Source organism: Chiloscyllium punctatum, chromosome 10 (genome assembly GCF_047496795.1).
Source record: "Chiloscyllium punctatum isolate Juve2018m chromosome 10, sChiPun1.3, whole genome shotgun sequence".
NCBI lineage: Eukaryota > Metazoa > Chordata > Chondrichthyes > Orectolobiformes > Hemiscylliidae > Chiloscyllium > Chiloscyllium punctatum.
In genome coordinates this window covers 52363045-52390121 of record NC_092748.1, presented here as the reverse complement: position 1 = coordinate 52390121, position 27077 = coordinate 52363045, and the positions used below count along the sequence as shown (strand labels likewise).

At 40.5% G+C, this 27077-nt stretch overlaps 1 protein-coding gene across 1 annotated transcript in view; it reads left to right on the top strand.

Annotated features, from left to right (window-relative positions):
- The first annotated feature begins 6816 nt into the window (after positions 1-6816).
- rbm45 (RNA binding motif protein 45) overlaps positions 6817-27077 on the top strand; it is a 35301-nt gene continuing 15040 nt past the window's right edge. The window contains exons 1-5 of the mRNA XM_072579129.1: positions 6817-7286; positions 16846-16968; positions 23354-23480; positions 24842-24979; positions 25548-25763. Coding sequence (XP_072435230.1) covers positions 7011-7286; positions 16846-16968; positions 23354-23480; positions 24842-24979; positions 25548-25763 — 880 coding nt within the window. The 5' untranslated portion in view covers positions 6817-7010. The remainder of the gene's footprint in view (positions 7287-16845; positions 16969-23353; positions 23481-24841; positions 24980-25547; positions 25764-27077) is intronic.

Genomic DNA, 27077 nt, shown 5'->3' with positions numbered 1-27077 from the left:
TTCTTTCTTTCAGGAAGGCTTTGAGGACACTTTTGAAATGTTTCCTCTGATCTCTTGGTAACCTGTTTGTACATTGATGCTCAGAGGTTGTTATGTGTCAGGCATTCATACAATGTGGTCTGCCCTATAGAGTCATAGAGATGTACAGCATGGAAACAGACCCTTCGGTCCAATCTGTCCATGCCGACCAGATATCCCAACCCAATTTAGTCCCACCTGCCAGCACCCAGCCCATATTCCTCCAAACCCTTCCTATTCATATACCCATCCAAATGCCTCTTAAATGTTGCAATTGTACCAGCATCCACCACATCCTCTGGCATCTCATTCCATATACATACCACCCTCTGCGTGAAAAAGGTGCCCCTTAGGTCTCTTTTATATCTTTCCCCTCTCACCCTAAACCTATGCGCTCTAGTCCTGGACTCCTCGACCCCAGGGAAAAGACTTTGCCTATTTATCTATGCCCCTCATAATTTTGTAAACCTCTATAAGGTCACCCCTCAGCCTCCAACGCTCCAGGGAAAACAGCCCCAGCCTGTTCAGCCTCTCTCTGTAGCTCAGATCCTCCAACCCTGGCAACATCCTTATAAATCTTTTCTGAACCCTTTAAAGTTCCACAACATCTTTCCGATAGGAAGGAGACCAGAATTGCATGCAATATTCCAACAGTGGCCTAACCAATGTCCTGTACTTGTAACCAGTGGCTTAATAATGTGAATACTGGCCTGAGAGATGACATTGATATAGGAACACTATAGTAATGATATTGAATCTTTTAGGATTTTTAAAAGGGATAAGATTGCTGCTGAGCAAATCTCTTATCATTTATCCTTATCATAAAGCAAAGCCTTTCAAGAAAGAAAACAGAAAATACTTCTTTATCTAAAAGAGAAAGCAGTCAATCTTATTTAAATTAATAATTTTAAATTTGAGGTCAAGAGTGAAAGGTATTAAGAGAAGTGAAGTCATGTTGAGTAAATACAGATCAATTATGATTTCATTCAATCACAGACTAGAATAACTGAATGGCCTCTTACTACTCTAAGAATCCTCCCTTAATGATTTATTTGACAGTAATGGAGGCACTTCTTTGTCATAATAAACTTTTCATTTTTCATATCCATATGAATCTTCTACATGTCCTTTCCATGGTTCCAAAGTTGTTGTGCGAGTATACAGAGTTTGCAGTTGTAAATAAGCAGTAAAAAGGGGAGGAGGACACCTATAATTATTAGAGGAGTAAAGTTAGTGCTGTGATAATGTGATAAGTAATAGATTCTTGATTGCAAAGTATTGTTTCCATGTGTGACAAAATTATATCAGAAGTGCATAGATTATTTTTCCTGAGTTCTCAATTGGTCCAACTCATGGTACTGGCTTAAATTCAGCTGGACCAGGGACTGAATCCTGTGCTGTTGACATCAATCTGATCAATATCTGCTATTCAACCAACCAGCCCCACCAAGGAATTGTAGCTGCTATTGCAACATACACTATTAGGTGCATTTTGTAGTCTGGAGTTTAATAGTGAGTAGAGTGGTTCTTTCTTGATTATATGTTTTATTTGGGATCTGTCTCTTGATTCAATTTTAAAAACATAAGCTACAGGTATTAAGTTCCCCTGGAGCAGTGTTTTGTACGGCAATAAGATGGTGCGATTTTCTGGGTCTGTAGATTGGAAGGAGCAAAATGGCCTTTAGTAGAGTTATATGCTTTTCTTATCTGATGTGGGAGTTTCAGGGGAGTTTAAGGGTTACTGAAGATCATACCTGCAAGAAATATCGTTGGTTGCAAATCCTGTCAGATCAAATGGATTGGTTGGAGTGACAGTTAGATGCAATGAGGAATTGACAAGAGCTATGGGGAGTGATGGATGATAGTTATAGGAAGGGAGAAAATCCACAGGTGCAGTCAGGTAGATGGGTTAACTCCAAGAAAGGTAGGAGAGGTAGGTGGGTAGTATAGGTGTCTTCTGTGGCTATCCCTATTCCAAACAAGTATGCTGTTTTGGAAAATGGAGGGGGTGATGGATTTTCAGGGGAATGTAGCATGAACAGCCAAGTTTCTAGTATCAAGACCTGTTTTAATATAATGAGGCTTCAAAGTTTGTGAGAAGATTTGTAGCTCGGGTGCTCATTGTTGTGGTTCTGTACGCCGACCTGGGAATTTGTGTTGCAGACGTTTCGTCCCCTGTCTAGGTGACATCCTCAGTGCTTGGGAGCCTCCTGTGAAGCGCTTCTGTGATCCTTCCTCCGCTATTTGTAGTGGTTTGAATCTGCCGCTTCCAGTTGTCAGTTCCAGCTGTCCGTTGGAATGGTCGGTACATTGTGTCCAGGTAAATGTGCTTATTGATTGAATCTGTGGATGAGTGCCATGCCTCTAGGAATTCCCTGGCTGTTCTCTGTTTGGCTTGTCTTATAATAGTAGTGTTGTCCCAGTCGAATTCATGTTGCTTGTGATCTGCGTATGTGGCTACTAAGGATAGCTGGTTGTGTCATTTTGTGGCTACACCAACGAGCTACGAAATGACACGACCAGCTATCCTTAGTAGCCACACACGCAGATGACAAGCAGCATGAATTCGACTGGGACAACACTACTATTATAGGACAAGCCAAACAGAGAACAGCCAGGGAATTCCTAGAGGCATGGCACTCATCCACAGATTCAATCAATAAGCACATCGACCTGGACCCAATGTACCGACCACTGCAACGGACAGCTGGAACTGACAACCAGAAGTGGCAGATTCAAACCACTACAAATGGCAGAGGAAAGATCACAAAAGCGCTTCACAGGAGGCTCCCAAGCACTGAGAATGTCACCTAGATAGGGGACGAAATGTCTGCAACACAAGTTCCCAGCTCAGCGAACAGAACCACAATAATGAGGCTTTTACATCAAGTTCGAAGTGATCGATTGTGTTAGGTGACTCTCTAGTCAGGGGCACAGACAGACTTTCTGCGGCCAGCAGCGAAAAATCAGAATGGTGTGTGCCAGGATCAAGGATGTCTCAGAGGGTGCAGAATGTTTTCAAATTAGAGAGGGACCAAGAGGAGGTCATGGTACACATTCCTACCAACGATGTAGGAAGGGAAAGGATGAGATTCTGAAGGGAGAATATGGAAAGTTAGGCAGGAATTTAAAAAGGACGTCCTCAAGGATAGTAATGTCTGGATTACCCCCAGTGATATGAGCTAGTGAGGGCAGGAATAGGAGGATACAGCAAGTGAATGCATGGTTGAAGAGCTGGTGTATGGTAGAAGGATTCATATTTTTGGATCATTGGACCCTCTTCTGAGGTAGAAGTAACGTGTACAAGAAGGATGGATTGCACCTAAATTGGAAGGGGACTAATATAATGGTAGTGAGATTTGCTAGAGCTGCTTGGGAGTATTTAAACTAGTAAGGAGGTGGGGGTGGGAGTGGGACCCAAGGGAATACTGAAGAAAGATATCAATCTGAGACTGGTACAGTTGAGAAAAGAAGTGAGTCAAACAGTCAGAGCAGGCAGGAACAAAGTGGAGAACAAGGTGGGACTGATAAATTAAACTGCATTTATTTCAGTGCAAGAGGCCTAACAGGGAAGGCAGATGAACTCGGGGCATGGTTAGGAACATCGGACTGGGACATCATAGCAATTACAGAAACATAGCTCAGGGATGGACAGGACTGGCAACTTAATGTTCTGGGATACAAATGCTACAGAAAGGACAGAAGGGGAGGCAAGAGAGGAGGGGAGTGGCATTAGGGATAAGGGATAGCATTACAGCTGTACTTAGGGAGGATATTCCAGAAAACACATCCAAAGAAGTTATTTGGGTGGAACTGAGAAATAAGAAAGGGATGATCACTTTATTGGGATTGTATTATAGATCCCCTAATAGTCAGTGGGAAATTGAGAAACAAATTTGTAAGGAGATTTCAGTTATCTGTAAGAATCATAGTGTGGTTACGGTAGGGAATCTTAACTTTCCAGCTAGAATGTTAAGGGTTTAGATTGAGAGGAATTTAAGTGTGTACAAGAAAATTTTGAGTCAGTATGTGATGTACCTGTTAGAGAAGGTGCAAAACTTCACCTCCTCTTGGGAAGTAAGGCAACACAGGTAACTGATGTGTCAGTGGGGGAGAACCCTGGGGCCAGCAACCATAATTCTATTAATTTTAAAATAGTGATGGAAAATGATAGGCCAGATCTAAGTTCTAAGTTGGAGGAAGGCTAATTTTGATAGTATTAGGCAAGAGCTTTCAAAAGCTGATTGGGTGCAGATGTTTGCAGGTAAAGGGACGGCTGGAAAATGGGAAGCCTTCAGAAATGAGATAACGAGAGTCCAAAGACAGTATATTCCAGTTAGGGTGAAAGGAAAAGCTGGTAGGTGTAGGGAATGCTGGATAACTAGAGAAATTGAGGGTTTGGTTAAGAAAAAGAAGGAACCAGGTATAGACAGGAGAGATCAAGTGAATCCTTGGAAGAGTATAAAGGCAGCAGGAATATACTTAAGAGGGAAATCAGGAGAGCAAAAAGGAGACATGAGATAGCTTTGGCAAATAGAGTTAAGGGGAATCCAAAGGGTTTTTACAAATACATTAAGGGCAAAAGGGTAACTAGGGAGCAAATAGGTACCCTCAAAGATCAGCAAGGCAGCCTTTGTGTGGAGCCGCAGTAGGTGGGGAAGATATTAAACAAGTATTTTGCATCAGTGTTTACTGTGGAGAAGGACATGGAAGATATAGCATGTGGGCAAATAGATGGTGACATCTCAAATGTCCATATTATAGAGGAGAAAGTGCTGGATGTCTTGAAATGCATAAAAGTCGATAAATCCCCAGGACCTGATCAGGTGTACCCTGGAGCTCTGTGGGAATCTAGGGAGGTGATTGCTGGATCCCTTGCTGAGATATTTGTATTATCGATTGTCACATGTGAGGTGGCAAAGACCGGAGGTTGGCTAACGTGATACCATTATTTAAGAAAGATGGCAAGGACAAGCCAGGGAATTATAGACCAGTGAGTCTGACATCAGTGGTGGGGAAGTTGTTGGAGGGAATCCTGAGGTACAGGACTTACACGCATTTGGAAAGGCAAGGACTGATTAGGGATAGTCAACATGGCTTTGTGCATGGGAAATCATATCTCATGAACTTGATTGAGTTTTTTGAAAAAGTAACAAAGAGAATTGATGAGGGCAGAGCAGTAGATGTGATTATATGGACTTCAGTAAGGCGTTCGACAAGCTTCCCCATGGGAGACTGGTTAGCAAGGTTAGATCTCAGGGAATACAAGTAGAACATGCCATTTAGATGCAGAACCAGCTTGGAGGTAGAAGACAGTGGGTGGTGGTGGAGGCTTGTTTTTCATACTGGAGGCCTGTGACTAGTGGAGTGCCACAGGGATCGATGCTGGGTCCACTAATTTTCATCATTTATATAAATGATTTGGATGTGAGCATAAGAGGTATAGTAAGTTTGCAGATGATGCTAATATTTGAGGTGTAGTGGATAGAGAAGAAGGTTACCTCTGATTACAACAGGATCTTGATCAGATGGGCCAATGGGCTGAGGATTGGCAGATGGGGTTTAATTTAGATAAATGTGAGATGCTGCATTTTGGGGAAAGCAAATCTTAGCAGGACTTATACACTTAATAGTAAGGTCCTCAGGAGTGTTGCTGAACAAAGAGACCTTGGAGGTGCAGGTTCGCAGCTCCTTGAAAATAGTTGCAAGTAGATAAGATAATGAAGAAGGCGTTTGATATGCTTTCCTTTACTGGTCACAGCACTAAGTGTAGTAGTTGGGAGGTCATGTTGCAGCTGTACAGGAGATTGGTTAGGCCACTTTTGGAATATTTGCATGCAATTCTGGTCTCCTTTCTACTAGAAGGATGTTGTGAAACTTGAAAGGGTTCAGAAAAGATTTAAGCTATAGAGAGGCTGAACGGGCTAGGGCTATTTTCCCTGGAGCATCGAAGGCTGAGGGGTGACCTTATGAAGGTTTATAAAATCATGAGGGACATGATAGGATAAATAGACAATGTCTTTTCCCTGGGGTGGGGAGTCCAAAACTAGAGGGCCTAGGCTTAGAGTGAGAGGGGAAAGATCTAAAAGGGAACTATGGGGCTACGTTTTCACAGAGGTTGGTGGTGTATAGAATGAGCTGCCAGAGGAAGTGGTGGAGGCTGGTACAATTGCAACATTTAAAAGGCATCTGGATGGGTTTATGAATGGGAAAAATTTAGAGGGAGTCAAGAGTGTGGTGCTGGAAGAGCACAGCAGGTCAAGCAGCATCCAAGGAGCAGGAAAATCGACGTTTCAGGCAAAAGCCCTTCATTAGGAATGATAGAGGGATATGGGCCAACTGCTAGCAAATGTGACTAGATTAGGTTGGGATATCTGGTCGGCATGGACGAGTTTCTGAGCTGCACATCTCTATGACTCTATAGTAAGTGATGCTAACAGCTGCAATGTCTTTCCATCATATGTTTACAATCACGGAACCTTGATATATAATCGATCAGGTAACAATGAAAAGGTCTCCTTGCTTCACCATTCAATGCAACGGATCATTCAACTAACTTTCGCTATGCCGGAATAGCACAGCTGAGGACAAGACATCACGACCAATTCCTTAAAGTCACAGAAATGGGGAGAGTCCAATTCCTGTGTGTCACAAAGTGGGGCGGGACCAATTGTATTGTTTCCCTGAGCAGGGCGGGGCAAGTTCAGCCGTGTCACGCAGTCGGGCGGGGCCAATTCCTTATCGTCACACCGCGGGATGGTCCATTTCCTCTGTGAGACGAAGCGAGGCGGAGCTAAATCCCCATGTGTCACGGAATAGGACTCGTTTCGGGTATCACAAAGCGGGGCGGGGCCAGTTTTTTAAAAAAAAAAGTGTGTCAGGGTTGGGCGCACTGTTTCTCAGTATCACAAAGTTAGGTGGGGCTTGTTCTTTTGTGTCACGTGATCGTGCTGGCAGTTGGTGGTCTGAGTGCATGCGCCAGATTCGCGATCATGGAGGATCTTGGAGGCTCGCGTCCTATGGCAAACCTCGATCACCCCCCCAACAGTCGGCTCTTTCTGGTCATCAGCAAATCGACATCGGAGGAGGTGATCCGAGAGAACTTTTCTTTCTTCGGTGAGATCCAGGACATTTGGGTTGTTCGGGACAAACAGAGCAAAGATCACAAGGGCATTGCGTACGTGAAGTTCGCCAAATCCTCGCAGGCCTGTAGGGCAATGGAGGAGATGCACGGCAAGGCCTTAACGGAGGACACCAAACCCATCAAGGTATGTTCCAGCTGCCACCTTCATTTCTGCTCAGGATGGAGCTGTCTTTCGACCCTGACAGCACCTGTTCATGGGCCCGAGTGAATGAGACGGGAAGGTCGCTGTTTGCATCCCTCTGCGATCAGATATAGCATGTTGATAACGGCCTTCTGAGACTTGTTTGTAAAACCTCGAGATTTTATGTTGTAGCCAAAGCCGGTTAGACTCAATTTGCTGTAGAGTTGGAATGCGTTATTCCACAGTATTGATTCCGTTATTTTAATGAAAACGAAATTATATTTCGAATGGAGAGAAAATAAAGGCGAGGGGTTTATCAAAGGAACTTAGATGAGAACGAAGCCGATCGTCAGGAGAAACTGAGAACCTAACTTAGATAAACGAGGCACAATATTTTAAACAGTTGCGTGGGTTTGCTCTGGGTGCTCCGGTTTTCTCCCACAATCCAAAGATGTGCAGGTAAGGTGAATTGGACATGCTAAATTGCACATCGTGTTCACGAACATGTAGCTTAAGTGCATTAGTCAGGGGTAAATGTAGGGTAGGGGAATGGGTCTGGGTGGGTTACTCTTCATAGGGTCGCTGTGGACTGGTTGGGCCGAAGGGCCTGTCTCCGCACTGTAGGATTCTAATTCTAATTTCATTGTACTAAGTGATGGAAATAATCAGCCGGCTCAATGAAATCTGTGGAGGGGGGAGAATCTTGAGTTGAGTATGACTTTTCACAACAGAAGTAGCACCTAAGCCATAATTCATTATGATGAGACCTGATCAGTTTTCCAGCCTTAACATGGTCAATGATTGGGAGAGGGTTTGAGAAGCTTTGCTTTACTACACACCTTTTCTGAACTCCATACTGAGTCAGAGATGAGTTTTTTTTGAGGGTTGAGAGATTTTGGAACTTTGCATCACAGTGCTGGGGGTGGAGTCACTGAACATTACACACTAAAAATCAGATGTTTGGGGGAAGATAGAAATATGGAGTTCAAAACACATACAGATCAACAGTGGCAGAGCATGCCCTTTTTCTGCTCCTTTTCCATGTGTTTGTATGAACTATGTGATCACTAACCCTAATATGAAATGGCTTAATCCCTGGTTGTTTCCACAATGTTGTTGTTCTCGGAAAATTGCAGGAAATCATGATACACACTCCTCTTCCATTACCTATGCTAGTTATATTTGACAAGCCATATGAAGCTGAAAGTCTACTTACCAGTTAATACATAAAATAATAAAATTATTGTTGATTCTCTGTCCAAATATTACTACATTTAGGGGGCCTATAAGTTTATTCCTATTAATGTTTGTTTTTTGCCTCATGATGCCAATTTACCTGAGTCTGCAGAGATGAAGACCACTTGTGTTGAGCTGGAATCTTCAGACTCATAGTCTGAGGCCATCCCTCCTCCTTCATACATTAAGCCATATTCCTGGGAAGAAGCCATTTCAAGATGCTACTTTTCTAACTTGCTAGCTCCAGAAAATCTGATTGTGTTGGTAATGCATTTTACCTTTGCTCCAATCTGGCACCATACCATGGCAAACAGTTGTAGAAATGTTGTATCTGTGCCCCAGCTGTGGAATTTCTTGTAATGGTGGGGTTTTTTTCTGTCCTTTGCTCCCCTTATGCAGTCCACTGCCTTTTTCATTGATCCAGTCTGCATTTTTTTCTTGATGTTGAGTCTCCTCAAAATCCCATGCTGTTTAATAGTTTGACATATGCTTTCATAATTCCTGTCTATCATTTTGAACTGTGCATGACCATCCATCTTCCCTCCCAGCCTGTTGGGGTGGCCTCTTTCTGAAACACAATGATCTGGTCTCACCAGGCTCTAGCTTCTCTGTGTCAGTCTTTCTCAGAATAAGCACCTGAGAACTGAAACCAGATCTCACTGATTGCCTCCATCCTGGTTGTGACAATGAGATGCAATTACATATTTCAAGGAGAATGCTGGATTACTCCTACCTACTTAAATTCTCTGTACACCCATGCATATGAAGATATAGAAAGTCAAAATTTTTAACTACTGTTAAGAAAAAGCACTGGAGGGGTCACAAATTTAATTCCAGATGTGCCTGCACAGCTTTGTCACTTTACCCACACGTTGATAGGTACAACTTGTTGTTTTAGCAGTTAGTTATTGAATATGTCTCAGCTGTCATTTAAAAAAAAAAGTAATGTACTGCAATATCAAAACAGGTGCTCAGTTGCAGCTTTCTATATAGAATTATAGAATCGCACAATACAGAAGAGGCCCTTCTGTCCATTATGCCTATATTGCCAAAAATACTACCTGCACTAATCCCACTTGTCCACACTAGGCTCTTAGTGGTTTAAGAAAAGGTCAGAAATTGGAGTATCTCAGAATTGTTTTAGTGCACAGAAGGAAGCTATTCAGCCCATCAAATGTGTGCCAGTGCTTGAAATCAGTCACTCATTTGGTTGCATTCTCCTATCATTTCCCCATTATTGTGCACATTGTTCATTTTCAAATAGCCATCTAATTCCTTTTCTAAATACTTTGATTAAAAGTCTCCTTCAGACTTTCTGACTGCATTTCAGACCATAATCACTGATTTTTTTTTTGCTGCTATCACTTTTTTTATACTAGTTACTTGAAATTTGTGCTTTCTCATTCTTAATTCTTTCATGTGGGAACATTTTCTCCCTACATGCTACCCAGTTCTGTTATGTTATATAATTCAACAGTGTATCAAGTGTTTCTTGGGTTTTTTTCTGCTTTTTTTCCATTTTCCATTTTTCTTGGAAAAGATTTAAAAAGGAGAAACAAATCATCATTCAAAAATTCTCTAATTCAACAGAGAATTTGAAATAGATGTGTGAACATCATCCCATCACCACATGAGCTAATTTTGTACAAATGAAGATTTCATAATGAGTCTTCTAGCTTTTTTTCCATAGAAGATTTCAAAATTTACGGTAGTCTCTACTCAGTTAAGGAAATTATTTTATCACTTTTGCTATTACAGTAGTACTATTCAACTCCTTATTTATAGAAAACATATTGCATTTCTCTTATCAATATGCTTACTGTTTTAGAGTTCTGGATTTTAAAGGCACGACCTGTACTTTACAGTTTGTCTTCCGAGCAGTTTGTTTAAAAAAAACTGCAGACGCTGGAGTTCTGAAACAAAAACAAATTAGTGGAGAAACACAGCAGGTCTGGCAGAATCTGTGGGAAGAAAGCAGAGTTAATGGTTCAAGCCCAGTGACAGAAATTCTGATGAGTGCTTCATGAAGACATTTCACCACTATTTTCTCAAAAACAGTTTAGATTAGATTAGATTCCCTACAGGCCATTAGGCCCAACAAGTCCACACCGACCCTCCGAAGAGTAACCCACCTAGACCCATCTCCCTCTGACTAATGCACCTAACACTACGGGCAATTTTGCATGGCCAATTCACCTGACCGGCATATCTTTGGACGGTGGGAGGAAACCGGAGCACCCGAAGGAAACCCACGTAGACACGGGGAGAATGTGCAAACTCCACACAGTCACCCGAGGCTGGAATTGAACCTAGGACCCTGGTACTGAGAGGCAGCAGTGCTAACCACCATGCGCCCCTAAAGGGATGGGCAACCAGATGGTGACACCCACATTCCACAAGTGAGTGAATAAATAAAACAAGATTTTGGGCAGCGTTCTTCCATTGGAATCTTAATTTTGGTTTATCCAAGAATATTTTCAAGATTTATGCTTAAAATCTTGCCATTTCTGCATTTTCCATGTGATATGTTGAAATAAATGCTCTAAGGACAGGAAAAAATAATAAAAATAACAGCTCATAGAGTTTTTTTTTCACACGTCTCTCACACTTGCTAATTTAAAAATAATTCAGGGACGTGAGTATTGCTGACTAGATCAATATTTTTTGCCCATCTTCAATTTCCCTTGAGAAAGTGATGAGCTGCATGCTCAGATATGATGGAAGACAAGGGAGCAGATGTTAGGAGACTTGGCAAAAATTTAAGTCCTCTCTACTCGTAGATGAGGTGCCAGCAGACAGGATGACTGGTAATGTTGTTCCATTACCTTTTCAAAAAAAGGAAGAAGGGATCAGTGAGACCATTCAGGGTAACCTTGGTGGTCAGAAAGTTACTAGAATTCTGAGGGACACCATATATTTGCACGTGGAGGGAGACCAATTAATCGGAGATAGTCAGCATGGGTTTGTTAAGGGACAGTCATGTTTAACAAATTTTGAGGAGCCAACAACCAGGAGAATTGATAGGTTAATGCATTTGACCTAGTCTACATGTATGTTAGTAAGGCTTTTGATAAGGTTGTGAATGAATGATGTGCATGACGTGCTCAGGAAAATGAGTCTTTGGCAACCAGGGTAATGTACTATATGGTGGACAGATCGGTGGCAACCTAGAAAATTGAGGAAGGCACATGGGGAATGCTGAGAGGGCACGGGATTACAGAATGTTAGTACCCTGGAAAGTACTGATGATCAAAGGGACCTTCGTGTTCACAGATCCTTGATTATAACAGGACAGGTAGATAAGTTGGTTAAGAAGATCTGTGGGACAACTGTCTTTATTAGCTGAAGCAGAATACCGGAATAAAGAGCTTATGCTGGAATGGTATAAAATTCTGGTTGGGTCACAACTGGCACACTGCATGCAGTTCTTGTTATCACATTATTGGAAGATGTGATTGAACTAGAGAGGGTACAGAGGAAATTTACCAGAAGATTGTGTGGGTGAGAGCATCTGAGCTACAAGGAAATATTGGATAGACAGGGATTGTTTTCCTTGGAACAGTGAAGATTTGAGAGGAGACCTGATATTGTGTATTACATGTGGCATGGTGAGGATGGATGAGAAGATGCATTTTCTTGTTAGTAGGCGGGTCAGTACCCAAAGACCATAGATTTAAGGTAAAAGATAAGATAAGAGAAGAGTTGAGGAGAAATATTTTCACCCAAAGGATTATGGGAGTAAGGAACTTGTTTCCATGTAATTTTGTGGTTGTAACATGTAAACCGTGTTTAGATATTCACACATTGTTATAATTTCTAAGGCTGTGCGCCACAGACTGGAAACTGGATTAGTGTAGTCAGATCTTTGTTAATCAGTGTGGATACGATGAGCTGATTGACCTCCTGTGCTGTAAACATCTGTGAGGTCAAGCTTGAATGTTGGACATGGACTGCTTCAATATCTGATGAGTATTGAATGGTGCCGAACATTGTGCAATCATCAACAAACCATCCCAGTTCTTTGATCTTGTGGAGCGTTGGTCATTGAGCAGCTGCAGATGGTTGGCAGATGTTTCGAGTGTATGTACTTGCCAGGCTCTAGATTCTAGTGAGGCTTTTTTTTCTAGCCAGGAAATATTGATTCTTGTGTGTTTTAATACTGAGAAGTAAAGAATTGCTGTAACTTGAGCTTAATCTTGTTAAGTTTTTACTTCCAGAGTTATTTTACATAAATGCACCTCCAAACTTAAAACTGGTTCAGTCTGCTCCAAAATATAGGAGCATAAGTGAAACCTCAGTTAATGCACATCCTGTGAATACAGTTTATCGCTGAATTAATGATTACTGGCATCAATCCTTCCTTCTGCCTCTGCTGTAATATGAAAGAAGAGGTTGATTTAAAAATAATTAGTGACAAGGGGCTTGTGGTGCAGGATAGTATCCCACATCTGGGCTAGACAGCTCTGGTTCAAGTTTCACCTGCTCCAGAAGTGCATTGTAACATGTCCACAACAAATAAATATACATTGGTCAGTGTCTGTGCATTCTGAAGACTGCTCTCACAATATACGCACTCAGATCTGAGTTAGGAAACTAGAAATTAAATAGATATATGCTTGTACAGAAAAAATAAAGTTTTTTTTCAGGGTCATTACAAGCTTAGTAGAACGATAATACAACACTAACACCAGCCAAAAGTCCTACAATAGCAAATGACACAATGTAAAGTGCAAGAAGCAAACCTCTGGGCTCACAAAGGAAACTTCGGGAAACTGAGAGCTAAAGGCACGGGAACATGTTACAACAAAGCAAATGGAGTTTTAGATAGTCATAGAGATGTAGCCTAGGAACAGACCCTTCAATCCAACTTGTCCATGCTGACCAGGTATCCTAAATTAATCTAGTCCCATTTGCTAGCATTTGGTACATATCCCTCTCAATCTTACCTATCCACATAACCATCCAGGTACCTTTTTTAAATATTGTTATTGTACCAGCCTCCTCCACTTTCTCTGGCAGTTCATTCCATACACGCACCATCATCTGCATGGAAACACTGCCCCTTAGATCCGTTTTAAATCTTTTCCCTCTCGCCTTAAACCTATGCAGGCTACCTTTGGACTTCCCCCACCTCCGGGAAAAGAACTTATCTATTTACTCTATCCAAACCCCCCATGATTTTATAAGTCTCTATAAGGCTACTCCTCAGCCTCTGATGCTCCAGGGAAAATAATCCCAGCCTCTTCAGCCTCTCCTTATAGCTCAAACCCTCCCACCCTGGCAATATCCTTGTAAATCTTCTTGGAACCTTTTCAAGTTTCACAACATCTTTCCTATAGTAGGGAGACCAGAATTGTACCTAACCAATGTCCTGGACAGCTGCAACGTGACCTCCGCAACTTGGGTAAGCACAACAAACACCATCTTCACTATCTTGCCTACCTGAGGTTCCACTTTCAAGGAACTATGAACTTGCGCTCCAAGACCTCTTTTTTTCAGTAACCCTGATTTGCCTTTCCAAAATGCAGTACCTCACATTTATTTAAATTAAACTCCCATGTTCAGGCATGGAGCTTTCATTAAACAAAGATTTAAATAAGTTCAAAAAATTTAATATAAACTCTGTTCGCTAGATTGCTGGACGTAGGAAAAAACTAAGGCCACCCTTCAGTAACAGCCAACAAATTACTATTGCCATTGTTCTTGAAATTAACAGCACTACATCACTGCAATTACATAACTTTCTATTCTAATCTTAGTGATGTAAAGCCTTAATTTAGCAGCAAATTTAATGCAACAAAGTACATGAACTTCCAGTATCTGACACTCCTAGCTTCTTTTGTTTGGCCAGTTCGTTGTCTTCCTTGATAAATTTCAGACGTTGTTTCAATTTGTTCAATGAAATAATGTACTTTTCTGGTCTTAAGAAATAGTTGAAGGCATTATACATTCTGTGTATTCTGACTTTGGCTCTGCATGTCTAAACAAAGCCAAATCAAACATTGTAATTGTTTAATTTTAATTTCATGCCCTACTAGAACTAAAAACACTAAGTATTCTTGAGGGATCGTAATTAAGTTGCTATTTTCAGAGGAGAAGGGTAGCTGCAGAATAATGAGGGTGGATAGATTTCTGATCCAAATAATAGTGTATATAATCCATTTTATCAATATTTTTAATCAAAGTTCTTGTTAGCATTCTCAACATTCCTAAATGCAGTTCCTTAGCTTCTATAATCAAAATTACAAATGCCTGTTTGAAGTTGTGATGGTGAAAGGTTAGGAAGCTTTTGGTGTCAGCATTTTAACTGGTTTGCTCAGGACCTACACTGTTACATTATTTGCATGTTTTCTTAATTCTAAAATAATTTAGTGATACACTTGGCTTATTGATGAGCCGAGCTCTTTCATTTTTAGCATATAAATACAGGGTGGCTACTTATGATGTACAGTACTGTTATGCGAACGTCTTTCAGATAAAACAATGTTCATAGAATATTAGAATCTCTATGGTGTGGAAGCAGGCTATTCTGCCAGAGTCAGCACTGACCCTCCGAAGAATGTCCCACTCAGACCCACCACTGCATTTTCCATGGCTGATTCACCTAGTCTGCCCATCCCAGGACACTGTAGATAATTTAGCATGGGTAATCCACCTAACCTGCACATCTTTGTACTGAGAGGAAACTGACTAGCTGGAGGAAACCCATATAGACATGGGGAGAATGTGCAAACTGCACACAGATTGTTGTCTAAGGGTGGAATCAAACTCTGGCCCCTAGTGTTGAGGCAGCAGTACTAACCACTGAGCACTATGCTCTGCATCATGTAAAAATTGCTGGTGAACTAGTGATTAATGAAGTAATGGGCTTGATTTGCTGAGGAGTGACATTTCACACAGATTGGCACTCTAGTTTTATTTTAAATAGGGTTTTTTTGTAGCATAGAAGTTGCAAGATGCTCCATTTTCACTGCAATCAACTGCTTAAAATTTAAACGTTGTGAGACCCACATTGCTAGCTAATAAAGTGTGATGTCAAGGTGCTGGGATGGGAGTGGTGTGGTAGGGTTCCAAATGGGTAAGGGAATAGAGTGCCAGTTGGTGAGGGATTTGTGTACTAGAGTAGGATGCCAGTTGAATAGGGGATAAGTTGCTAGGATCGAAGGTAAGTAGGATGCCAGGTGGGCCTGATGCTATGTGAGTAGGGTGCAACTTAGCAAGATAAGTGATACAGTGCTTCACGTAAGTCAGGAAGGATGGAAGAAATTGGTTCCTGTGGGAGTCCAATGATCCAGGGGAGATTATGTCCCCCTATTTTTTCCTGCTGTTGTATGGACCTCTGAGTTCCATGCGTGGCAGCAGTTTCTGCAACCTGATGTCCAATTATTCACTTTCTGATTGGGATGCATGGGCCCTCCGAATGACTGTCTTCCTAGGGGTGTTGAGCCAGATCATTGGGGAGTCTGCATGTGTGTTGGAAGCATTGCCAAGTCAGGATCAATGTGAGGTATGGTGACAAGCATCAGGTCAGTTTAATAATACCCAGGAGTTAAGACTGTATTCCATCCTCTTAAGTATTACTCAGGAACTATTTTATTTTTGTAGGAACCCTCAAGGTCTCTGATTTTTAAATGGCGACTTTGGAAGATTCTAGGCACAAAGGAATTGCCTGACAGAAAATTCAGTTTCCTGGGTAATTCTTTCAGAATGTGCTATAATGGGGATTCTGCAGGGTACCTTTGCAAAATTCATTTCTGCATTGAAATAGTGACTGTGATTAGTTCAACATCTAGGCCAATGCTTTTAAAGGAAATCAATCTGTAACAAAGGTATATGCCATGAGTTTCAATTTGCCAGAAATTGCTCACTTTGCATTATTCACCTTATTAATTTGAAGAAACAACCCGTTTAACCATTATTCTCCCCATTGCATATCTCAATTTGCTAAGTTTACATTATGAGAACACAGCCATTTAGATTTTAGTTCAGGTTGTGGAGATGCTTTTAATGAAATGTATTAGTGGACTTTGGAAGCCAACATACTCAGTGTCCAAAGGAAAATAATATGTATAATATAGCTGTTAAAATATTACAGAAATGTCTGGGAAAATTAATTTTTATTTATATGTCTTTCTGTATTGCAAATTTAATTGAACTAATAATTTGAGGTCCCAGATAATCTACTGATGTTGTTGCACCAATATCAATTTGTCTTTCCAATACAATATAAAACAATAGTTAGTGTTTGTAATGAGATATGCAGGCTCAGCAATTTGAGGTATAGTATTTTGGGAGTTGTCTAAATTTTCTGTTTTTAAAACAATAGGTCTTCATTGCACAGTCTAGAGGATCTGGCAGCCACCGTGATGTTGAAGATGAAGAGTTGACTAGAATTTTTGTCATGATTCCAAAATCTTATACAGAAGATGATCTAAGGGAAAACTTTAAGGTACACTTGTCCACACATGATCTTCTTAACTCCAGTACTTCCTAATGAATTTTTAGTTTCAAAATGTATTTAAATTTGTCTCTTGCAGACAAATTTTAACAGCACTTGTCACAGGCAACATATTTTTTGTGAAAGGTGTCATTAAGAAATAACATTTGGAATGTTTGTTTAGATTGTATATCTGGTGATGGGGAATGGGAGGGATTAGAGAGGGTAGAAAAGGAGAGGTACTGGGATAAATAAATTGCAGCAGAGCAAGGGAAAAAGCAGAAGTGGCGTCTTTGAAGGGATGAAGGCAAGGGAAAAGATGAGGAAGGGTAGGTTTAACCAGGTCCCTAAGTAAGTTCCCACTGTAGGTTTACATTACATTAGCAAAACATTATACCCATATCTGAGCATAACCTAAACAACACCTTGTTAAGCTGAAAGTTAAAGGTAGACAATAAAAGACTCTGATGTGTCCAACTGGGAACCAGAGCTATGGATCTAAGGATGGAATACCTAATGAATAGCCAGATGCAGCATGGAGTCTGAGGAGGGATAGACAGTTGATAGGCCAAAGTTGTAGTCAGTGTGATGGGTTGAAGTGTATCTATTTTAACACAAGAAGTATCAGGAATAAGGGTGATGAACTTAGAGAACGGATCAGTACTTGGAACAATGATGGTGTAGCCATTACGGAGACTTGGATATTGCAGGGGCAGGAATGGTTGTTGGATATTCCAGGGTTTGAATGTTTTAAAAGGAATAGAGGGAGAGGTAAGAGGTGGGGACTGGCGTTGCCAATCAAGGATAATATAACAGCTGTAGAAAGGGAGGTTGTTGAGGAGGGTTTGTCCACAGACTCCGTGTAGGTGGAAGTCTGAAACAGGAAACGAGCAGTCACTTCATTGGGGGTTTTCTACAGATTCTTCTCCCTGCATGGAAAAGAAACTGAGACACCAAGGAACACATTCATAGACAGATTTTGGAAAGGTGCAGAAGTAACAGGGTTGCTGTTATGGGTGACTTTAACTTCCCCAATATTAATTGGAAGCAGGCGGGCGATGGGCAAGGGGATTACAATGCTATTAGGCAGTGACTAGGGCACCTATATTGGGAACGGATGTTCTCAGGGAAATGCACAACAGAAATGTGGAGGTTGTTTAGGGAGCACATGCTGATAGTGCTGTACAGGTTTGTCCCACTGAGGCAAGGAAGGGATGGTAGGGTGAAGGAACCTTGTGTGACATGGAATGTAGAACATTTAGTCAACAGAAAAAGGGAAATTTAAGGTTGAGGAGGCAAGGATCAGACAAGGCTTCAGAGGGTTACAAAGTAACCAAGGAAGGACTGAAGAATGGACTTAAGAGAGCTAGAAGGGGGCATGAAAAAGCTTTTTCAGACAGGATTAAGGGAAACCCTAAGGCATTCTACACTTATGTGAGAAACAAGAAGATGGCCAGAGTGAGGGTAGGGTCGATCAGGGATAGTGGAGGGAAATTGCGCCTGGAGTCAGAGGAGGTAGGGGAGGTCGTTAATGAAGACTTTGCTTCAGTATTCACTCGCGATAGAGACCTTGACATTTGAGCATGAAACAGGCTGATATGCTCAAACCGGTTGATGTTAAGAAGGAGGAGGTGCTGAAAATTTTGAAAAACATAAGGATAGGTAAGTCCCCCTGGGCTAGACAGGATATACCCAAGGTTACAACATGAGGCGAAGGAAGAGATTGCTGTGGCTTTGATGATGAACTTTGCATCCTTGCTGTCTACTACAGTAATACCAGATGACTGGAGGGTGACAAGTGTTATTCCCTTGTTCGAGAAAGGGAATAGAGATAATCATGGGAATTACAGACCAGTCAGTCTTGTGTCAGTGGTGGGAAAATTATTGGAGAGGATTTATGATTACTTGGAAAATCTTGGTTTGATTAGTCAGCTTGGTTTTGTGAGGGGCTGGTCATGCCTCTCAAGCCTTATTGAATTCTTTGAGGATGTGAAAAAACACATTGAAGGTCGAGCAATGTCTGTGATGGATTTTAGCAAGATATTTGGTAAGGTTCCCCATGGTAGGCTCATTCAGAAAGTAAGGAGTCATGGGATACAGGGAGAATTGGCTGTCTAGATACAGAATTGGCTGGCCCATAGAAGACAGAGGGAGATAATAGATGGAAAGTATTCAGCCTGGAGCTTGGTGACCAGTGGTGTTCTGTAGAGATCTGTTCTGGGACCTCTCTGTGAGTAAATGGAAGGGTGGGTTAGTAAGTTTGCTACTGACACACAGGTTGGTGGAGTGGTGGATAGTGTGGAGGGCTTTTGTAGGTTGCAATGAGACATTGACAGGATGCCGAACTGGGCTGAGAAGTGGCAGGTGGAGTTCAAACTAGAAAAGTATGAAGTTATTCACTTTGGAAGGTTGAATTTGAATACAGAATACAGGGTTAAAAGCAGACTGGAGAAATAGGGGGATCTTGGGGGTCCATGTCCATAGATCTCTCAAAGTTGCCACCCAAGTTGATAGGGTTGTCAAGAAGGTGTATGATGTGTTGGCTTTCATTTGCAGGGGGATTGAGTTTTAAGAACCACAAAGTTATGCTACAGCTCTATAGAGCCCTAGTTAGATCACATTTGGAATATTGTGTTCAGTTCTGGTCGCCTCCTTATAAGAAGGATGTAGAAGTTTAGAGGGTGCAGAGGAGATTTACCAGGATGCTGCATGGACTGGAGGGCATATCTTATGAAGAAAGATTGAGGGAGGCAGGGCTTTTCTCATCTGAGCAAAGGGTAAGAGGTGACTTGATAGAGGTGCACAAGATGATGACAGGCATAGATAGAGTAAATAGTCAAGAGACATTTTCCCAGGGCAGAAATGGTTATCACGAGGGGGCATAATTTTAAAGTGATTGGAGGACAGTTTAGGGGAAATGTCAGTGGTCAGTTCTTCACAGAGTGGTAGGTGCATGGAATGCACTGTCTGTGGTGGTAGTAGAGTCAAATACATTAGGGACATATAAGTGACAAATTGACACATGAATGATAATAAAATGAAGGGTATGTAGGTTAGGCAGAAGAGGGTCCCATTCCTGATGATGTGCTTTCCTGAAACATCAATTTTCCTGCTCCTCGGATGCTGCCTTACCTGCTGTGCTTTTCCAGCACCACTCTAACCTTTGGTATATAAGTTAGTTTGATCTTAAAGTAGGATATCAGGTTGGCAAAACATCGAGGGCCAAAGGACCTGTACTGTGCTGTGCTGTACTGTTCTATGTTCTATGTAATTGTGTAATTTGTAATTAATGTTGTGCTGTATGCTGTTTTGTAAACTTTAATATTTTGGGCATGACTCATTTCACTTCTTGTGAGGGTCAATTTTTATGGGACAATAATTTGTACTTTTAATGGTTTTTGGTGGTCACTTGATTTTTCTTATCCAGTTGTTTTATATAAGTCGAATAATTTAGCTCACTTTCAATATCTGCCTAGTGTTGGCTTGATTCTGCTACCGAACACTAAGTCATTAATTCATTGCAAGCATTGATAAGACAAGGAGATTGCATTATAGTCAGAGTATATTCAAGAGAGAATTTGATAGATTTTTGGGTAATGAGATGTAGAATAATGCAGGAAGATGGAGTGAAAGTCAAAGATAACCAAGACCTTGTTGAATAGTGAAGGAGGCTCAAAGAATCTAATTATTCTTGTGATTCTAGTGACCTTGAAAAATTCATCTTTGTCAACTGACTCTATTGTAACATGATGTTGATGCAGATACACTTGCTGGGATTTTACTGGCCCACTGGTGGGTGTAATCCTGTTGCTGTGTCCGTTACACAGTGGCACAAATGGCTTTGGCTTGGCTGCTCACTGACTGGAGGCAAGTGACCAATACAAATAATGAAAGAGCCAATTGATGTCCATTTACCCAGGCTACAGGAATTTACTGAGTAGGCTCCTGTGATGTGGATAGACTGCCATCTCCTTTGGAGGGGTCACCTCCAAAGTGCTTCCCAGAATTGAGAAAGTGCTTTTTGTTTCCAGAGGCCTCATAGTCAAAGTAGTGCTGTCCAACAGCGATAACACTGAGGTCAGAGGCCTTCTGCTTTACCCTGACAAACTTTTCATCTTTCCTTTACCTCAAAATGGTGGGCACCCTGATGCTCACCATCCCTTTTATTAGTGCTGCAAAGCTGCTGGCCTTCTCATTGCATCTGCAGTGTGGAGAGTCAGCTGGCTTATCTTATTTGGACAGCAGCTCCTTAAATAGTCATCACCAGGAAGGCTGTTGCTATGGTTCTGCTGAATACCGGACAGGTTTGGCATCTCCATGTGGTCCCATGTCAGAACTTAACCCATGCTTAAGAATCTCAGCACCATTTCACCATTTAAGAATCAAAAGTGTTAGCAAGAAATAGGTAGGGTCTAAAGATATAAACCTCCAATTATAAACTTGAATATAATAAGAGGTTAAAAACTTAAGAAATAGGAGCAGGAGTAGGCCATTTAGCCCTCGAGCCTGCGCTGCCATTCAGTAAGATCCATCTCCAAATCAGTAAGATCGTGGCTGATCTACCTGAGGCCTCCACTCCCCCTTTATGGTGTTAATTTCTCCACACTCCACTCCCTGACATTTCAAAAATGTATTTGCCTCCTGTTTCCTTACTTTGTGATCTAGCCTTCAGAACAGTGTGGATCGAGAATTCCAGATGTTCATAACCCAAATTTATTTACCTCTCAGTTTTAAATGAGTGCTCCCTAACTTGAGATTCCCCTCTACAAAATCCATCTTCTCAAATATACCTTGTCAAGCCCTGTCAGAATCTTGCTTGTTTCAGTTAGATCATTCCCTTGTTCTTCTAAACACTGAATAAAAGCCCAACTGGGTTAGCCATTCCTTCATCCCAGGATTCAGCATAATGAATTGCTTTTGAGCTGCATTCAATGGCAGTGTTTAAAACATTGGTACCAAAATTGTGCACAATATCCCAGTTGCAAGTTTCAGTAACACCCTTTATAGTTGTAACTCGACTTCCTTCTCTTTAATTCTAGCCCCTATCAATAATGACCAAAATCCATTTCCTGTCTTAATTACTTGAGACACTTGCATGCTAACTTTTTTTGTTTCCTGGATTAAGAACTCCTAGAATGCTTCTGTTTCTCTAAATAATAGTCTGCATTTTAATAGTTAGTAACAATGTGCGTAAACTCACATTTTACTCCAGTAAACTTCATCTGTCAAGTTTCTCCTCAATTTGGATACATTACACTCCATCCATTTGGTATACTTTCCTTTATTGAGTTGGGAGTTGGGAGGTCATGTTGCAACTGTATAGGACATTGGTTAGGCCACTTTTGGAATATTGTGTGCAATTCTGGTCTCCCTCTTATTGGAAGGATGTTATGAAACTTGAAACGGTTCAGAAAAGATTTACAAGGATGTTGCAAGGGCGAGGGCCTGACCTATAGGAAGAAGTTAAATAAGCTGGGGCATTGGAGCATCAGAAACTGAGGGGTGACCTTTATCGAGGTTTATAAAATCATGGGGGGCATGGATAGAGTAAATAGACAAGGTATTTTCCCCAGGGGTGAGGGAGTCCAGAATTAAACGGCATAGGTTGAGAGGGGAAAGGTATAAAAGGGACCTAAGGGACAATCTTTTTGCGCATAGGGTGGTGTGTGTATGGAATGAGCTGCCAGAAGAAGTGGTAGAGGCTGGTACACTTAGAACATTTAAAAGGTATCTGAATGGGTATATGAATAGGAGGGGTTTGGAGAGACCTGGGCCAAGTATTGGGAAATAGGACTAGATTAGTTTAGGGGATGCCTGGTCAGCATGGACGAGTTGGATCGAGGGGCCTGTTTCCATGCTGTACATTTTCTATGACTCTATTCCCTCCTCTAATTATTATTAGTATAGGCAATAAATATTTGAGACCCTAGGGCTGATCCTTCTGTTACTCGAGTAATTATGTCTTTCCAACTTGAAAAAGACTCATTAATTCTCTCTGTCTTCTGTGTATTAACCAGTCTTCAGTCCATGGTAATACATTACTCTCAATATTTTGATCTCCTGTCTTGGGCAGTACACTTTATTGAATGCCTTCTGGAAATCCAAATGCCTGGCCTCTGCTGGTTTTCTTTTATCAACTCTGGTTGTTATATCCTTGAACTGTAGCAAATTTTTAAAACTTGATTTCTTTTCACAAACTATATTAACTCTGATCAGCAATAGTTTGTTTTAAAAACAGTGCTGGTTAATAATATTTGACTTTTTAGGATGTTATCCTATAGCAATCAAGCTTATTTATCTTTTATATTTTGAAACTCTCTACGATACAAATAATGGCTGACAAGTAACTTCTATAATGAAATGTTGAATTCTAATCCAAGTTTCTGCTTCTACTTAGGAATTTGGAGATATTGAATATTGTAGTGTTATCAGGAACAAGGGCACAGGAGAGAGCAAAGGCTTTGGCTATGTGAGGTTTCTGAAACCATCTCAGGCTGCTCAGGCCATTGAAAACTGCGAAAGATGTAAGACTTGTTTGCAAAACTGTAGACGTTTGAAAATAGAACTCAGCACCAGGAGTGAGGAATGCTAGAATCATTTGGGGTATTCCTGAAGATGTTAACTGTAAAACTGAACAGAATACTTTTGTATTTGTCCATCAATTTAATTAAATATTTTGTCATTGACTGTTTTTGAGCTGGAGTTAAAAGTAGATGTTAAACCATTTCCGAAAGTTGACCGTTGACTATACTGGTGGAGTAGTATTTAGTAGTGTGATAGCTGTGACATTTCTGCCACAGACCACAATATCTTAATGAAGACTTATTATAAAATTCATCTGTTAAATCTGATCAGTTCTCATTGTACAGATTTTAGGCAGCTTGTGCACACAGCGCAAAATATAAGCCTGACTGGGATCAGCTGCTCAGATTGGCATCCCCATATTTTGGGGAGAAGAGCAAAAGTTTTTTTTTAATCAAGTAATCAATTAAGTTTAGTCCCAATTCAGTAAGTGTCCAATATAGAGGTACTTATAAAAATTGGTGATGGGAAAAATTGTAACTGTTAAAACTATTATAAAATCAGCGTTTGGACATTGCTATTTTGAATAGCACTAATCAACATTAGATCTTTGCATTAGATTGAAATCCTATACTATTAATCCCTAGACAAAAGTGTTTTTTTTTTGAAAGTGAATTATAAAGTTTTGGGAAGGAATTATGCATCATAATGATGTCTGTTATTGAGAGATTCTAATGCAAATCCATGAATTAGTTGAGAAGGTATTTATCCGTAATTTTTGTCAAGAATCCACAGTATTTCAGTTTAGAAAAAGAGCGAATTATTGTCACCACTTCGCAACTTGTGGCAGGTGTATCTCTCACACAACTATAAACATCTAAAATTAAAATTCTCCTACATTTTTAATGATTCTTGGTATCTAATTGGTGATTGTGTAAATGTATTAGAAAATTACTTAACAGATTTCTTGTGTTCTATTCCTGTACAGCCATTGCAGATGGGTACATGTCAGCTCAGCAAATATTAGAACCATGATAGGCAACTACCAAATAGTAATTATCCTTTTAAAATATAGTTAGGCTATGAGACTTAATTTGCAGCAAAATGTGTTTTAGCACTGAAACTATGGGTGTAGTGGTTGCGTTATTTAAACTGTAATGTTGCAGTTTAGCTACCATCTTTCTCTTGTATTGCAACAGATTTTCTTGCGTTAATTGTAAAATACTGTTGCCAAAGAAAATCAAACACATAAATAATGGCAGATAAAACCAAATGGGAAGTTGTCTCTGTTTACAGTAAATGAAAATTTAGTTTATGCCTGTCTCCTGCTTAAAATAATAATGATTTCTACATTTTTGCGTAGCTTTTAAGGCAATACTTGCTGAACCAAGGAACAAACCTACATACTCTGAGAATGACTACATGAGTGGAACTAGACAAGATCCCTTGTCTTATGGGTCAGGATATGATCCTCCTCGAGGTCAAACTATGTTTCCTTTTGGTAGGTGTACATAGTTAAGCAGAAAATTAGACGGTAAGAAATATGAAGTAGTTAAAGTGCACCTGTTGTGGATATAGTGTATGCATAAAATTGAATGAATAAATTGTTTTGAAGTTGGCGTGACTACTTTAAAACTTACCATGCAATAGAACAAGAGCTGAAATTCAGCATTGCAGAATTACTTCAAAGCAGGCTTTGGCGTTAAATAAAACAGATGTGATTTTCTTTTTTAAAAAAAACACCTATGCTGCTTTGGGATAAAGAAAATAATGAAGAATATATGCTTAAATGGTGATCGTTTCTTAACGATTGTCCCTTTTTTAAAAATCATTCTCCAAGCTGATTTATCCCTGTCCAGTTAGAGCTTCAATTCTCTTCTGTGATAATCATGTTGAAAAAAGTATTTCAAAAATTTGCATCATTAAACCTATTCACTAAATTTATAGTTTTTTTTAAGGTAATCATAAGATGTAATAAGCCACATATGGTGCTTTGTTCTATTACTGGTGGGTGCAACATTATTTATTCATAAGTGTTTTTTTGTGTGTCTGATTATGTGCTGATGCAGGTGAATTCACTAACTTTGGAACAAGTGAAATGAGAGGTGGTGAAATGAGAGCTGAAATTAGAAGTGAAATGAGAGGTGGAGAAAATATATCCACATGTCTTTCAGTGTCTACTAGAGGACTGCTCTCGCATGAACAAGTTTATAGTCTCTTTGATATTATCCCAGGACTGGAATATTGTGAAATTCAGAGAGATCCCTACATGGGTTATGGCAAAGGCAAGTATTAATCGATAAGACAAATAATTGATCACTATCCTTTAAATTAATTTCCACATTCTATTCATTCCTCCCAATGCGTACATACATTCTTGGGATTATTTATCTGAACTGATTCCACCACTAGCCTCCCCGTGCAAGTACATTCTTGTGATTATTTATTACCAGTTAAACTTATTTGTTATTTCATATAATGCATGTACATATTCTTTGGAGTTACCCCATTACATTTTGAGCTGCTTAATTGCCTGAGTCATCTACCAATGATATTGCATTCCTGTTGTGTGCAATTCTGAACTCCTTCCTATCAGAAAGATGTTGTGAAACTTGAAAGGTTTCAGAAAGGATTTACAAGGATGTTGCCAGGGTTGGAGGATTTGAGCTGTAGGGGGAGGCTGAACAGGCTGGGGCTGTTTTCCCTGGAGCTTCGGAGGCTGAGGGGTAACCTTAGAGGTTAACAAAATCACGAGGGGCATGGATAGGGTAAATAGACAAAGTTTTTTTCCCTGGGGTCGGGGAATTCAGAACTAGAGGGCATAGGTTTAGGGTGAGAGGGGAAAGATATAAAAGAGTCCTAAGAGGCAATTTTTCCACACAGGGGGTGGTACGTGTATGGAATGAGCTGCCAGAGGAAGTGGTGGAGGCTGGTACAATTGCAACATTTAAAAGGCATTTGGATGGGTATATGAATAGGAAGAGTTTGGAGAGATATGGGCCGGGTGCTGGCAGGTGGGACTAGATTGGGTTGGGATATCTGGTCAGCATGGACGGGTTGGACTGAAGGGTCTGTTTCCGTGCTGTACAACTCAATGACTATGACTGTCTTCTCTTGTGGAGAGAGAACTAGTATTTATTCCATATTTTCCTGGTGACTTGGGCAAGATCATTAATTAGGATGATTTCATGTTTTAAAATCCACATGGTCTGTTCCATATTCACAAAACAGTAACAATTTGGTTTTTGCTTAAGTTACATTGGATTGTAATCAAACGTTTTGAAATGTAGAAGATGTATTCTTTTGCTCATGTCAACTTAAAGTAATTATTTATATTATAGCACTTAATTATAACTTTCTAATAACTTATGCATAAACATTACAGGGATAGAGTATTTTGAGATATTTTCATGGAAAATGTTTTGATTAGAGAAAGCACAGCTGTGTTTTACTAATGCCAGTATGTCATAGAGTCAGAGTCATAGAGATGTACAGCACAGAAACAGACCCTTTGGTCCAACTTGTTCATGCCGACCAGATATCCCAACCTAATCTAGTTTCACTTTGCAGCACCCAGCCCACATCACTCCAAACCCTTC